The sequence below is a fragment of the Coenobita brevimanus genome, chromosome 91, assembly GCF_032717465.1.
Source record: "Coenobita brevimanus isolate Jiangsu-jjx chromosome 91, ASM3271746v2, whole genome shotgun sequence".
NCBI classification, from domain to species: Eukaryota; Metazoa; Arthropoda; class Malacostraca; order Decapoda; family Coenobitidae; genus Coenobita; species Coenobita brevimanus.
In genome coordinates, this window is record NC_137044.1 from 7,958,859 (window position 1) to 7,974,680 (window position 15,822).

At 40.1% G+C, this 15,822-nt stretch overlaps 1 protein-coding gene across 1 annotated transcript; it reads left to right on the forward strand.

The window, feature by feature from the left end:
• Positions 1–51: 51 nt before the first annotated feature.
• LOC145411857 (putative transporter YutK) lies at positions 52–10,267 on the forward strand. The gene is made up of 13 exons (XM_080281815.1): positions 52–249; positions 808–909; positions 1,563–1,667; positions 2,590–2,670; positions 2,882–2,970; positions 3,750–3,903; positions 5,187–5,381; positions 5,922–6,083; positions 6,852–7,105; positions 7,231–7,405; positions 9,287–9,445; positions 9,548–9,728; positions 10,161–10,267. Exons 1-13 carry the CDS (start codon positions 52–54, stop codon positions 10,265–10,267), a joined length of 1,962 nt encoding a protein of 653 aa, XP_080137941.1.
• Positions 10,268–15,822: the final 5,555 nt, after the last annotated feature.

Consider the following 15,822-nt stretch of genomic DNA (forward strand, 5'->3'; position numbering starts at 1 on the left):
AACATTTCTTTGTAAACACAGAAAACAGGAGAAAACACACTTTACTGACGAATGGCTTCAGAACCAATATACCGGGTGGCGGTACATCTAAACGAAAATGAGGCACCGAGCGGTAGTAATGCCCTTGCGTTGAACCCCGAGACGGCACACATAAAAGGAAAGACAGCACCCCCTGGCCACAGCAACCCCTCCTATCTCCCCGACCCCGACGACACCACCCACCACCTCACACGGAGCAGTAGCAAACAGGTGGGTCTGTAAGTCAAAACAGTACTTAAGACACTCAGGCTGTGGCGTGTGACGAAAATAGAAGGATGCTGTCTCTTATATTACTGTAATTGTCATCTGTCTATCTCGGTCTCCAATGTGAGTTCATATTTTCCTAAGCTTTGAAAATTTCTCAACGATTCAGTTTGTCTATTGCGTGCTACAAATGATTTCGATGATAAGAAGATATACATTCCATACTAGAAATTGTTAAAATGTAATATGCAAACTAAATCCACTGGAAACCGTACAGTGTCTTGTGTCAACAGTACTGATCATACCTTCGTTTTTATTGAGCCACTAAGACAGATAACAAGGTGTGTGTGTGTGTGTGTGTGTGTGTGTGTGTGTGTGTGTGTGTGTGTGTGTGTGTGTGTGTGTGTGTGTGTGTGTGTGTGTGTGTGAAGTTGCAGACTAAGTGGGCAAGAGTGATGGTTCCAGTGATAAGAATGTACTGTTAATCTGTCTATCTCATCCTGTAATATCGTCTTATAAATTAACAGAGAGATAGATGACGATTGTGGTGTGTTTGTGTGTCAGGTATTGGAGGACGAGGTGGAGGGGTGTGACGATGATTCCAGCGATGAGGAAGACCACAGCATCTTCAGTCTCCTACCCGGCAGCCAAAACATCCAAGCCCAGGTACTGTATACATCGCTGTCTGTATCGCAACACAATGTCCCGAATTTCCGAGTACTGTGTGCATCTTAATTCTGTCATGCAAAATCTCACGTTTTCTAAATACCCTATACTGTGTGTATTCCAATCCTGCTCTCCACGCTTCCTGAGTACTATGCATATTACATTTCATTTTCGTAACCCACCCTGTTGCCTGAGTATTGTACTCGTCTTACCACAATTTCACAATGTTCCGAGTACTTTGTGCATCCTTAACCAGTTTCATAACCCAACTGTCCATGCGCTGAGGCTAATGTGTGCATCCTAACCAGTATCCCCATTTTTCTCAAGTATTATACGCATCCTACATCAGTTTCTCCACGTTTCGCAAGTACTGTGGGCATCCAACATGAGTTGCTCCAAGTTCTGCAAATACTGTGCTCATCCTACATCAGTTTATCCATGTTCTGCAAGTACTGTACGCATCTTACATCAGTTTTTCCCTGTTTCGCAAGTATTATGTACATCCTACATCAGTTCCCAATGTTTCACAAGTACTGTGCCCAACCTACTACAGTTTTCCGAGTTTCCTTATTATTTGTCAGTGGATAGCAAGCTTGAAACAATACATACAATACAACATCTACCTGAAGGGTTAACACAGGCTTCATGTTTAGGTAAAGGGTTTGGCGAAGTACCAAGGAATGATCCTGTTCATGACGCTGGCTGCCGCATACGTGGCATACTTCTACGCGGTCCTGGCCATCGAAACTGACACTGAGGTAAGCGCCCTCCTGTCACCTCCACGCCCCCTCCTTCCTGTCATTTCCACACACACCCTCCCTCCAGTCACCTCCACACACCCTCCCCTTCAACACTTCTTCCTGTTACCTCCGCAACGACCTCTTGCATTCCCCCCCCCCTTCCCTCCTGTCATCTCCACCCCTCCCCATCCTCTGTCTACACATCTTGTCACCTCCAAACCGCCCTACTCTTTTTTTTATCTTTCTTAATCACGGTTTTATTGGGAAGAGAGAAAAAAAATGTACAGAGAATGGCCAGTGGAGGAAAAAGGAAAGAGTGTGTTAGGGCATTGGTGCATCGTGTAAGTTAATTATAGTTCTAGTTACAGAGTTTGACTTGGGTTCTTTTGTACCTTATTTATACATCCATGGTCTGTGTGTGTGTGGGGGGGGTGGATGGGTGAGTGTATTTATGGTATTGTTTGTGATCCAGATTGCTAAAGTCAAAGTAAGATCTGTTAGTTATTAGGTGCATGTATCAGTGCTTACAGGCTTTGGGGAAACCAGATGTGACGCATGCTCATTCTTCTGCTACTTCTATTAAATTCCTGTATAAGGTTGAAGTTTACATCTTTGTGATCAAAGTTTTCCCATATTTTGCTTGCCGTTTTCTGTAAGCGGATGCTAATACAGTTATTATCTATTCATCTATCTATCTGTCTATCTATCTGTGTATCAATATCTATCTATCTATCTGTCTGTCTATCTGTCTATCTATCTTTCCTTCTATCCATCTATATCTATCTGTCTATCTGTCTATCTAAGATCTATGTCTGACTCTCTGCTTGCACGTATGCCTACCTATCCATTTATTTTTCTAGCTATTCTATCTTTCTATTGTCCATCTATCTGTCTGTATGTGTGTCTGTATGTGTCCGTCTAATCTACCTCTATATTACAGAAAGGCCTCTACTGGTGTGACTCTGACGGTCTGCTCATCATCCTCACTGGCCTTCTGTTGCTGGCCCTCACATACTTCCAGGTGGGTCAGACGTGTTCCATTTTGACCTCTCGTTACTCCTTCACTGCTAGGATTTGTCTCCGCTCAACAAAACCGTCTGATATCAGTTTTACTTAAATTCCTTGTGTATCCATGACGGCTGAAAAAATTGTCTGTTGTTAACCTGAATGAAGTACCCAGAATGTGTCCATGGCAGAGACAAAAGGTTAATGCTAATCCAAAAATATTGCAGATTATCAAGAAATTTTATGGCAAGGTGCTCTTAAGAACAGTTGTAGAGCCTGTTGACTCCTTCGTACAGGAAAATATACTAGCTCGAAGGTGGGTTTGCGAGTTATTCCTGTATGTCACTACTCATCAACAAATTTTCCAGGTAAGGACTGTTAAACATTTGGGTTCATCGAGAAAAATGTGTCTTAACCGTTTTTTGCTGCGACCCACATTCGGGATCTTGGACAATCTAGACGACCCATGATTTCAGACAAACAGAATATTGCCAACATTCCTAAGAGAATTTAGAATGGTCTCCACCAGCTAAATCGCAGACCCATCAATCAAGCTACTGCTTTATTACAAAGGAAAGTTAAGACAACCACTGGAGATCCATGCCCTCCCACTCGATATCTCTTAGACACTAACTTTTTGGGTCGCAATTTAAAGATTTTTAACTTACTGTCAACACTACCTCCTCCCTTTCAGTCACCCCTATGACATCTAGGGAATATGTGAGTGGTACTGTTTCTGACTCAACCCTAAAGGGAAAAATGGCTTTACCCATCACAGTATTGTAAGAAATGTATATGAAAAAGTGTGTGAACCTAAACGTATACGTTCTTTTCAGTGAACATGTAGAAAAGTTATCTGGCCTAAAGTGAATGCTTACATGTCTTGTTACCAAACTTGTAGCCACATATCACCCGCCTGTAGTTCCTCTCTGGTCCTTAGTAGGCAGCAGCTTACTACTCATTTATTATCTTTTGATGATTTTATTCAAGTTCGTAGACCTATTCAAAGAGTCTCTCCTAAGCTATATAGTATTGTCTGAAGATAACAAAGTACTGTATAGAATACGTCATCGAACTGAAGACTGAATTCTTCAGGTGGGTGCCGTGGGCAATATTCGCTGTGCTGGTGGTGGGTGCACTGGCGTTCCTCGGGGTGGACGCCCGTGACGACCTAAGGCGCCTCCAGTCACTCATTGGCATCGTCGTCATCCTCCTCTTTGGCTTCGTCTTCTCCATCGCCCCCAGGAAGGTCGGTCCTCAGCCTCCTCCTCGTGGGTTTAGGAGACTTTCTAACATCCCTTACTTAATGATTTTAAAAAATAATACTCGCAATGTTTTATTTTTATGTTCTTCCTATCATTTAAATATCATAATGGGTTGCATAAGTAAATACAGACGAACATTAATATCCCATGTGCAGAATACGTTGGCAAGACATAGGTGCCAGCGAACATCTTAAGCTCGCCCACACAGCTAGCAAGTTAACAGTCCTCAGCCAGAATGTCTGTCTCTTAGTCTGTCTGTCGGTGTGTCTCGTCAACCGAATTTTCCTGAAGTATCTGTATCTGTCTGCCTGCCAGCCTGCTTGCATGCATACCAGCCTCCTTACCCGTCTCTGTCAATCCGTCTGTTTGCTTCGATAGTTGAATTTTCCTTGTGTGTCTGTCTATGTCAATCAGTCAGTCTGTTTCGTACAACGTCTGGGCGTCTGTCGAGTCCATTCAGTTTTCCTGCCATGTCCGTCTGTTTTTATGGAACTCGTCCATTGCAGTTCCTTTGATTGTCTTTTTGGTCTCTTTACGTTACCTGAAGTTTGTCTGTCCGTTGCGTCCATTAAATTTCTCCTGAACTTTCCATATCTTTTTTTTGTTGTTCATTAATTTCTAGTTTTCATTTTTTCAATTTTTTTTTACGAAGGTTGTCTTTTTCGACCTTTATTTTCCTTTAGTTTCCCTCCAATTTTTCAGTATTTGTCTTTGTCGTCCCTTAACTTCACTGAATTCTCCTTTTGTTGATTTGTTTCCGATAAAAATTCTTCTGAAGTTTGTCTTTTCTGTCTGTCTTTACTTGTCCGTCTATCTATATGTTTGTCTGGCTGGCTGGCTGGCTATCTCGTCCATTTAAGTCTCCTGAAGTCTCTGTTTGTCTGTCTGCTTCATCCATTAAATACCTTCTTATTTTCTCTCTCTCTCTCTCTCTCTCTCTCTCTCTCTCTCTCTCTCTCTCTCTCTCTCTCTTTTAGTTCATTAAAGTATCTGTCCATTGATTGATCTCGTTCACAAATTTCCTGAAATTTCTACCGACTTGTACCTCGCCTTTTTTAATTCTTGTTTAGGCTGTCTGATTCTTCTTTTCCTGGAGCTTCTATCTTTCTTGTCTCGCCCATTTAATTTTACTAAAGTTTTGGTCTGTGTTTCTCGCCTGTTATATTCTATTTTCTTTTCTTTTATTAAATTCTCTCTCTGCCTGTGCGCCTCTCTCGTTTCTTAAAATATTCTGAAATCTGTGTCCAATAAATTTTCCCCTACTCAGGTAAGATGGCGTCACGTGGCGTGGGGAATGGCACTGCAGTTCATCCTGGGTCTCATCATCCTGCGCTGGGACTTTGGGCGCGCCGTGTTCAAGTGCGCTGCAGATAAAGTGGCAACCTTCATTGCATTTACAGACGAGGGATCCATCTTTGTCTTTGGGGAACTTGCCTCAGACCTACAAATCTTCGCTTTCACTGTGAGTATCTTATTTACTCTTTATTCTTGTCACCCCGATACAATATTATAAATTATAGCCTAGGAAAAATCTTTCGGACTAGATGAGATAACTAAGACTGTAATTACTTCCTTCAGTTTATAAATTCTCTCCTAATTTAAAAAAATAAAAATAAACTAGCAAGACAGAATGAAAAGTACGCCACTGAGGTTATGACATTAAAAGTTTTGTCGATTTTTCCTTGCTGTTTTTACCTATTACCTTACAGTTTATGGCAACAATTTTATTGCAGACAGGAACTACTTATTTGAATTCTTTTGCGTGCTAAATACCTAATTAACAAGTCAGCTCTAGAACTATCTTCCTCGTCTGTATTTTCCTCTGCTTATTTCCCCCAGTCATTTAAACGCAATATGTTTAGGCTTCTTGAAAGAAACAGATCTTGAATTTGGTCCTCTTTTGCATAGTTCTTTATTGGAACGAACACATTTGCAGATGTTTAACTTTTATTTTTGTTTCTTCTTTGTATAAAAAAATATACATATTTTATTTTGTTTACAGGTGTTGCCAGTGACCATTTTTTTCAGCTTCTGCGTCCAAATTCTGTACTACTGGGGCGTGATGCAGTGGGTCGTACTGAAGCTGGGGTGGCTCCTGCAGGTCACCATCGGCACCACAACCTGCGAGAGTGTCAACGCCGCCGGTAACATCTTCCTTGGCATGGTTAGAGCAAAGTGGTGTGTGTCTGGGATTTATGAAGCAAATAGTTAACTATCTAATGATCAGAACAAATCTAATAAGTACCCTGAAGTCAGTGATAAGGAACGGAGAGGTGTGAATGGTAGTAAATAGGTTGCTGCATGAAGTATTGTGACTAACACCCTAATGTATACAAGTGAAGCCTGGGGTTTGTTGAAAGGTTATGAAAAAAAAGATGCTAGTGTTCGCAGTTAGGAAGTGCTGATATTGCTAAGAAGACTGCATGCTTGGTCAGAATAACAAGTTTGTGGTGTCTATCGACATATTCGGAATCATTATTTCATTTTCTTTTCAGAGCCATCAGAGAAACAGTTTACCATAATTGGAAATGTATTTGTAATGAACTGCTTTTTTATTGACCGTGAATGCCATTCCTTTGAATATATAAAGTATTTTTCTCTATGTATAATTAGCTTTAGTGTTTTAATTATGTCCTGTGTATTTGTTGTAAGTAAAGATATACAGTATATATCTTTCTATCTGTCTATCTCTCTGTCTATCTGTCAACCTTTGTGTATGTCTGTAGCTCTATCTACCTATCTATCTACCGCCATTTTACTTGCCTGCCAGTAATAAGAAAAACTGATGCCATCTCTTTACTCCTTATGCACTGGTCCAGCCAAAGTTACTTACGAATACAGAATGACATGAATGATTCCGAAAATGCACTCAGATGTTTCCAGTGGATGAGTGCAACTCCGTAGCACTGTCTCTGTCACCTGCTTCCCACAGACTGAGGCACCATTGATGATCAGGCCATACATTGCTCATATGACTAAATCTGAGCTACACGCCGTCATGACAGGAGGTTTAGCCACCATCGCTGGGAGTGTTTTAGCCGCCTACATATCCTTTGGTGTTGATGCAGTCCACCTGCTCTCAGCCTCTGTCATGAGTGCTCCAGCAGCCCTCGCTTTTTCTAAACTCTACTACCCAGAGACCAGAAAGTCCAAAATTACTGCCAAGGATATCAAGGTCACAAGAGGGTAAGAGTAAAGATACATATCAAATACATTTTTAAAAAGTTACTGACTTCTTTGATGACTGTATAATGTTGTTGCAGAGACGACATAACAGTGACCTCCCTGGTGACTGCATAATTTTGTTACAGGGATCAGGCCAACGTGCTGCATGCAGCCATGGTCGGGGTAATCAACGCCATTCCGCTGGTCGCCAATATCGCCGCCAACCTTATCGCCTTCAATGCTTTCATCGCACTCTTAAGCCACGTCTTTGACTGGACCTGCACACTGGCTGGTGCTGAGGAAGGCGTGTGCACACTTGAAGTAAGTCAGTGCCTAAAATTGCTCTCCAGATTTACAGGTAGAGAAAACCTCTGCTGTCTGTACGAAATGCCTGCCAAATTAATTTCCTGTTTAATTCCTGAGCAAATTGATTAATGTAGAGTCAAAACTGCATTCCCTACTATAGGTTCAGTTTATTATAATTAGCTTTTAAGAAGCGAGATCGTATATTTCAGTCTAATGAATGACCAAAGATTAAAGGGAGCAAACAGCGTCCCTTCTCAAAGAAGAAATTGAAATCAAGATCCTCCGACTCGAAGCTGCATGGAACTATTGTTCTTGAAACTCTGAAGGTCTCTGCAGCAGAAAAGACAAACGAAAGAGGATATTTCTAGCTGGTTAGTTGTTTACTCGAAGGACAGAATACTGGTTAACTGCTTTATTAGAAGTAGAGAGAAAAGGTGTGTGTGTGTGTGTGTGTGTGTGTGTGTGTAGACAGACAGGTGCTATGTGGCCACTGAAATAGGGAAGGTATGTAGGCAGACAATAACATCAAGAATCAAGACTTGAACCATTAGCAATCTTCATTCGCTGAAACGTAATTCAGTAATTCTGAGGTTGTTCAGCATTCCATTATAAATGTTTTCCCCTACCTATCCACACTAAAACTACACATACACAGTCTGTGTAAAAATCCTTCAGTATAGCATTTTACAGCCTTCTGTTAGAGTTCTAGAGAGGTGATCAGAAATATTCGCAATTACCACTATCTCGAGGTTAATTGAAATGTACTTTCGTCTCACTCCTTTTCAGTAATATTCGTGGCTTTTCCTCTGACGTCTTTTCAGTTATACACCGCAACTCTCCTTTAAACCTCACCATTTCCTCACTGATAGCCAGCCGTCTGAGGTTACTGGTAGCAGCCCGTTTTATGTTTCCTGTTATTTTCCTAATAATCCTTCACAAGCCAAAAGTAACAGTTGCATTCATTTGTGCAATAACCTTAATCGTTCGTGTGTTCTCGACCTTGAAGTTTCTGAATTCTTTACACTCTGGTTATGGCTATTTTGGCAATCTTTAACTAAATTTATATATATATTCTGTTCAACTCTCTCCTAGCTCCACTTACCATCCGAATTCCTTTGATTAGATCATTCCTAATATGGAAACTATTCTTTACAATCCACCTTTCTCATGAAACTCCAACTTAGGAGACTATAATGTTCACCGCTACCTTTGGCTCCCTTCTCCATTCGCTAATCCACCTGAAGAACAAACTTACCTCCTGAATGATTTTGAGAAGCTTGTACACCACCCTACCCGTATTCCTTCATGCCTTCGAGAATCTCATCATTCTTAACTAGTTTTGGCAATTAATCCATTTGCTTACTCTTAAAATTATTTCTTGGCAGGGCTCCTTCAATTACAATTTCACTTCAATAAACTGTCCCATAGCTCTACTTAAAACCCTGGATCCTCATGAGAAGTGATATCTGATAGTTTAGGAATGTAGATTGGGAAGCCCTCTGTGATTCATCCTCTTTGTTCTTATGTCTTCAGGGGACTGAGCTTACGTGTGGCATTTGCATTTATGTTCCTTGTGTATGTGAAAAGGTTGCATTGGTATGTATGAACGGGCATAACGTAATGACCACTGTAGATACTGACATGCGGTAAAGAATACACGGGAAGACTGAGTAGCTTAGCATAACCATACGTTCCTTTGTGCTCTTCTCTTTACAGTAAGGAGTAACACAGGAAACACTACAAGATTATCAAATTTGTGCTGAACCTAAGTCCTGGCTATAACTGGGGGATAGGCCATGGTGTGTTATCCTAAACTGCTTTCACTCTGATGAAATAATAAAGCTGTCTTTCTTATAAGAAGAGATGATTTTTCTGAATCTGGACATTATGTGTTAGAATCTGTTCGGGTGGATCTTCATGCCGTTGGCGTGGGTGATGGGGGTGGACTGGTCAGAATGTGACGAGGTAGGGGAGCTGATCGGTATCAAGACCATCCTCAACGAGTTCGTGGCTTACTCCAGGCTCGCTGAGATGCTGGAGGCTGGTGAGCTGTCGGTGAGTGATGACTGATATCCGTAACATTAGAATGACACATCTGACAAATATCCTCTAAATGAGCCGTCCTGGACGATTGAATAACCATTGTCTCTCATACAGAAACGTGCTGAGATCATCGCCACCTACGCGCTGTGTGGTTTCAGCAACATTGGTTCTGTTGGCATAATCCTGGGAGAGTTTGGCGCCATTGCCCCAACCCGGCGTGGAGACATTGCCAGGATAGCTGTGAGGTCTTTGATCGCTGGCAGCTGCGCATGTTTCCTCACTGCGTGCATTGCCGGTGAGTTTCATCTCTAGAACTTACACAGAACCATTATATTTCTTGAGGCTGAATGTTAAGTTGTATGCACACTAAAGAAAATTAAGTGTGCAGCATCACACTCATCTGAATATATTTATTTTAGATGTTTTAGGGAAGAGAAGTTCTAGTCATTCTGTGACAGAAGGATATGTGGAAATACTCTTGTTAGCCTAAATAGTTGCTATTTGCAATTAGAGATTGTCATGATGTCAACTCCAACACCATTCATGTAAGGGGAGGATGGCATCCAGAGTGAGGGAAACAGGGAACAGTAGTATCTGTAATGGTAAATCAATTTCTGGCATGAAAAGTTAATAGTAACTGATAAAAGTTTGACATACATGATTTGTAAATAATTCGTGACTGGATCCCGATAAAGCAGCGATGACTGTTATGACCATGACTTTGCAGGTACATTGCTCTCTGATCTGCCGGATGAGTCAGCCACCGCCGCCGTCGCCGTAACGCGTCACTCTCGTTTCATCTACCACCCATTCCGTCCCACCAGCTTCACCTAAACCCTCCAGAGGATGGCTTTCTTTTTCTCTTGCTTGAAGGAAATTTTCTCTTGCTTGAAGGAAATTAAGCCATCGCCACGCTCACATCGGCCAGCCAACGATGCCAGTCTTCAAATGGTTTATATAGAGTATTGCCTGTTGGGGTCTAACACATTGGTTAGTTCTTACTAGATTTTTTTTTTTTTTCAACAGAAAACCTCGTTTTGAGCCCAAAGGTGTCCTGTTGTCTGTACTTCCTCTGTTCCATCGTCCACCACTATTATAGCTCGCCTCACCCACTCCTTTATGCTGAACCCACCCTTTTTTAACCCCACTCCACCTCTCTCCACACACACACACACACACACACACACACACACACACACATACAACATATTTTATTTCCACCTTTCCGCCACCCGTTCTGCCCCTCATATGACGACCGTCTTTACCATGCTCAAGAGATCTTGGTCTAGGTCTTTACAGGGTGTTCTCCTCCCACCTAGCCCCGCAACCCACTACCCACCACTATCTTAGCAGAATACACTCTCTCTTTTATGCCGATCCCACCCATTTTTCACCTCCCTACCTCTGAATTACACCTTATCGGTCTGCCTGGAACACCCATCCTCCCAGGGTATTCTCTTTCCATCAAGCCCTACTACCCTTCACTGCCTCAGCCCACTCTGCCCACTCTTCTCATCTCACCCCACCTATTTCTACTTTGATACGAATATGTTAAAAATTATTGCCTTGTTACAGCTTTGTCAATAATCAGTAGGCTTGTCAGACCACAAATAGCCTCAGTCACCGACATTTTAGTGCTTTTGTGTATTCATAAGATTAACCCCTTCAGTGAATATATATAATCTCTAGATGATACGGATTCACCCAAGGATTGTCTTTTTTTTTTTTTTTTTTTTTTTTTTTTTTTAATAGTGTGGTTCGATAGAGCCTGTGCTAACCTCATCACTGCTAGGGGGTTCTTGTATGCCAGATAAATTCGTCTGGTAAGTGCAAGAATAAAACACAAAGTAGGTCCTCTGGCTGCAGGGATGAATTTGTCACAACTTTAGCCTCTTCATTTTGATTATGTATTTTTTGCTGTTCTTCCTCCCTCAACGGGATTTTATACAGCTTAGGGAATATCTCTTGTGTGAAGAGACGAAAGTTTTAGGGTGTATTTTAACATCCTTCAAGGCTCAGAATTTCTTTTAAGATATTCAAAATAGTAGAATATTCTACTGACTAGGATCTGAGTTACACACACACACACACACACACACAGATAGATAGATACATACATACATAGATAGATCACATATCCTACTCAGTATCCTATAATATTCAGTAACTAATATGATGTATATTTGTGCACCTGAAATGATGATGTTTCTGTGAGTTTCAGCTTTTTTTAACCAAATGGTTTCAACTAAATAATTAGTAATCGTAAGTCTTAACCATGTTTCCTTTATCTTTTTTGAACCGCTTCCCCTTGAGCAGCAGAGTACATTTCTTGGTTTTTATTAGTTTGTCCTTTGGTATATGTGTACATAAATTTTAACCAGACATCAAGTTCCAGTTTAGTGTTACGTCCCTCCGTTCATGGAAAAAGAAATGAAAATTATATGTAAATTATTTTGTAGGGGGAATTTTTCCAGCTACGTCTTTTAAGAGAAAATTATTTAATTTGGGTTTTGTCTGCTGTATGACAGTTTCAATATATATATATATATATATATATATATATATATATATATATATTTGTATAGCAGGTTTATTAGTTTTGTAAAGCATTGGTTAAAAGCGGGAAAGACAGAATTATAAGGAAAACTTCATATATATATATATATATATATATATATATATATATATATATATATATATATATATATATGAACGAATTGCTCTGAACTTAATAATTCAAAGATGCCACTTGTGAACTAGAACAGGCCGATCACTTACCCTTATTTCTCAGTGTGACGGGAACCATATAACCCGAACAACGAAGTGAAAAGATGGACTGAATACCTGGAGGAGGGTGGCTTAGAATAACAAGGAGTCGTGATGAATGGTAGTAGAGAGGCACTGAATTATTATTATTATTATTATTATTATTATTATTATTGTTGTTGTTGTTGTTGTTGTTACTGTTGTTGTTGTTGTTATTATTATGGTTAATCACAGCAACAGCTGATGATTTCTAACACTAGTCTGGGTGTTGATAATGAGCATTGGCTTGTCCAGGGAATGGCTTCGGGATGCTGAGTTTAAGATCGATCCGGCCTCAGGATAAACCCCTCACTTGTTGTTTTATCTCTGCTAACCAAGCGTATTCCAGTCTAACCGGAACAACTTCGGGACGGGTGGATCTGAGGTCCATGTCTACATGTTACCAACCATTGCCACCCCAGAAGCTAACAGATATTTTGTCACTGATGAGCAACTTCCTCATCTCGGTGACGTACACAGGATCGTACCCGGGAGGACGGGGTTCAAGAGGGTTGAACAACCCCTTTTCCACCTGCCTAAAGGTTCACTTTTTCACGGTCTGCTTTTTTTTCATATCAGTAGATAAAAAGTCACTCTCCGTTGTTAGAAAGTTTTCTGCTGCTTCTCAACGTCGCTGATCCATACACCCAGACCCCCATAGCAAGCATGCAGCAGACCTTTGACCAGTAGGCTGCTATGCAAGTCCAGATTCAGCAGAAAACTATCCCCTCCACTTCGAAAAGCCTGGCTACGGGCCTGGTACAGAGAGACAAGCAGGGATGATGTCCACAGATTCTTTGACTGCCACGATTTCTCTCAGCTAAACCAACTTGTCAATGGTCTGCTGAATAGGCGTCATATTGTGCCCATAACAGAGAAATTTAATCGAGATACATTTGACCAGTTTGCTGCTTGGACTTATCTCAGCTGTACTGTACCATGATTAGATGCCCAAATATGTGTTTAGTAACCACTCCACCATATACACGACCACATCTCCACACAGTTCTACCTTCACACAGTTACACCTCCTCGCAGGGTAGGTACAGGCTACTGAGTTGAGGGTTTCAGTGAGAGAACTGAGGTGGGGAGGGGGGAATAGACAGACATTCAGTAGCGGTGTCAGAAGATGTATAATGAATAACTGGAGATTTAGCGCCCATACATAAAACGGGATTATAATAGATTAAATTTCCCTTGAAACGTTTTCTATTGCAAGATTTCTGTCCATTTTCTGTAAAAGATTTAAGGTATTTTTTAGCCAACAGTTGAGTTAATTTACCTATCACCGCTTAGCATAAGTTTCATTCAATCTAGCTCTCTCTGTGTAACATTAGATTATGTAATCTGAATTATATTTATTTACGCTGAGCATAAATGAATTTAGCTTTTCTCTCTCCTTACGATAATTGGCTATCGTGATGACGTAGGACCAGCTTCGGGTTCAAAATAGTTGAGACGTCACTGACTGGTCAAAGGACTGCTGCATCTTGCTATGGGGGTCTGGATGTATGTAAGCGACGCTGAGAAGCAGCACAATACTTCTGAACAACGGAGAGTGACTTTTTGCACTGATATTAAAAAACCAGACCTTGAGAGTGTGAATCCTAGGGGGTTGTCCGATCCACGCGACCCCCCCGCCCCCACCTTCCAGGCCACGGGCCACCGAAACTTGTGAAACTTTTTGGCCAGTGTCATTCTTGTGTCTGTGGAGATTAGATCTCTCTCTCTCTCTCTCTCTCTCTCTCTCTCTCTCTCTCTCTGTTTTCCTGTTATCTATTGCTTTTCTCAACTTTACTCCTTCATTTGTTTTCTTTCCCTATTTTTTATTTATTACTGGTTCTTTTCTTTATTTTCTCCGTCAGCTCTCTTATTCCTATTTATCCTGTTATCAGTTTTTTCCCCTTTATTCCCAGCCTTCCTTCTCTGATATCCTTTTTTTCCTTTTCTTTATTCTCACCATTTTTTTTTTTCGCGCGAGAAATTGACATACCTAATGGAATAACTGAGAACCGAGATTTGAAGGTATGTAAGTAGCATAATCATCATAAGTTCGTTTGCTTTCAGTAGTGGTACTAGTATACAGTGATCATCATTACCACCACTCACTACAGCCCTTAATTCTACCATCATCATCATTGCCACTTAGTATTACTGTCGTTATTATTATTATTATTATTATTGGCGTTTTTGTTATTATTATTATTATTATTATTATCACTATTATTATTATTATTATTATTATTATTATTATTATTATTATTATTGTTATTACTGTGCAGCTGAGAATGAGGTAGGTTCAACCCCCACCCTAACCCAACTGTGAAGCAGAGGCACACAAACAGTAGGCGAAATTTTGCCCCTCACTGTACTGCTGTGTTCTTTCACTATGACGTACTTTCACTAAAATTATCTTAACCACTTCAAGCCCAGAAAGTCATTTTTATTTCATTCGACTTAGGTAAGCCGCCGCAAAGCGTAGATAATCAAGGAAAACTATATCCAATCCCTCCTGTTCGAGTGACACCTAAGCTGACTAAAGTTAATGTGGACTGTTAGAAAAAAAGAGCAAACTACGCCATAGTAGTTAAGGGGAGACAGTTCATTTTTTTTTTTTTTGGGGGGGGGTTGAAAATGAAATTATGCATCAATTTACATGAAATTTTACTGGATAATTGCTATATTTGGCAAAACTAATCCCTGAGCTTTATTTGTAAATGATTAATTTAATCACTGATATTTTTAAAATTATTATATGTTTACTCAAGAGCAGCAGTCAGTGCAAGTTAGGTTAAATATATTAAGATTTTACTGAATATTTTTTTTCTTTTCTTCATGTATCGTCCTGAAACTTTCTACACGCTTAAGTAGGTATCATAGCTATTATCCAGTAAAGTTTCATGTAGATTGACGCATCATTTCATTTTCAACGAAAAAAGTGAACTGTCATCCCTTAGGGTATTATTCAGTTCATTCATGGGTGAAGAGGAACTTCCTCAAATTTACTTCAGTGATCTCTCCACTGAGTGTCGGAGCACGGGGCATAGCTCTCTCTCTCTCTCTCTCTCTCTCTGTCTCTCTGTCTCTCTGTCTCTCTCTCTCTGTCTCTCTCTCTCTCTCTCTCTATACCTTGTCTCCAGATTGTGTAATATATATAAATATAGATAGAAAGATAGATAGATACCTTGTCTCCAGATTCTGTGATAATTTTTGCATTACTTGTTCACCAATTTGTTCATTACGAAAAGCTAAGAGGAACAGAAAAATGAATATTTGATATACAGTACATATATTTTGCTTCACATATGTACATGAGTATATTGTAGTCGATACATTAAATATAAAAAATATTTTTACTAAAATATAACTGTTGGAGAAGGATTAATAGTCTAAAACAATAACCGATTATTATTGTTATAGATAGATAGATAGATAGATAATTAGACATATAGATAGATATACATATAGATAGATATATGCAAATAAATAACTTAATTACACTTATTTACATAGAAAAGCTGGTATCTATTGGGAAAAAGGGAAATATTAGTGTGTGTATGTGTTTGTGCGCTCGTTCCTGTGCT

Excerpts from the sequence above, each read along its gene's own strand:
- LOC145411857 (XM_080281815.1), top strand. The coding sequence starts at position 52 with ATGGCTTCAGAACCAATATACCGGGTGGCGGTACATCTAAACGAAAAT. Across the intron at positions 1,668-2,589 it reads CCATCGAAACTGACACTGAG|AAAGGCCTCTACTGGTGTGA; the intron begins GTAAGCGCCCTC and ends TCTATATTACAG. Across the intron at positions 3,904-5,186 it reads TCTCCATCGCCCCCAGGAAG|GTAAGATGGCGTCACGTGGC; the intron begins GTCGGTCCTCAG and ends TCCCCTACTCAG.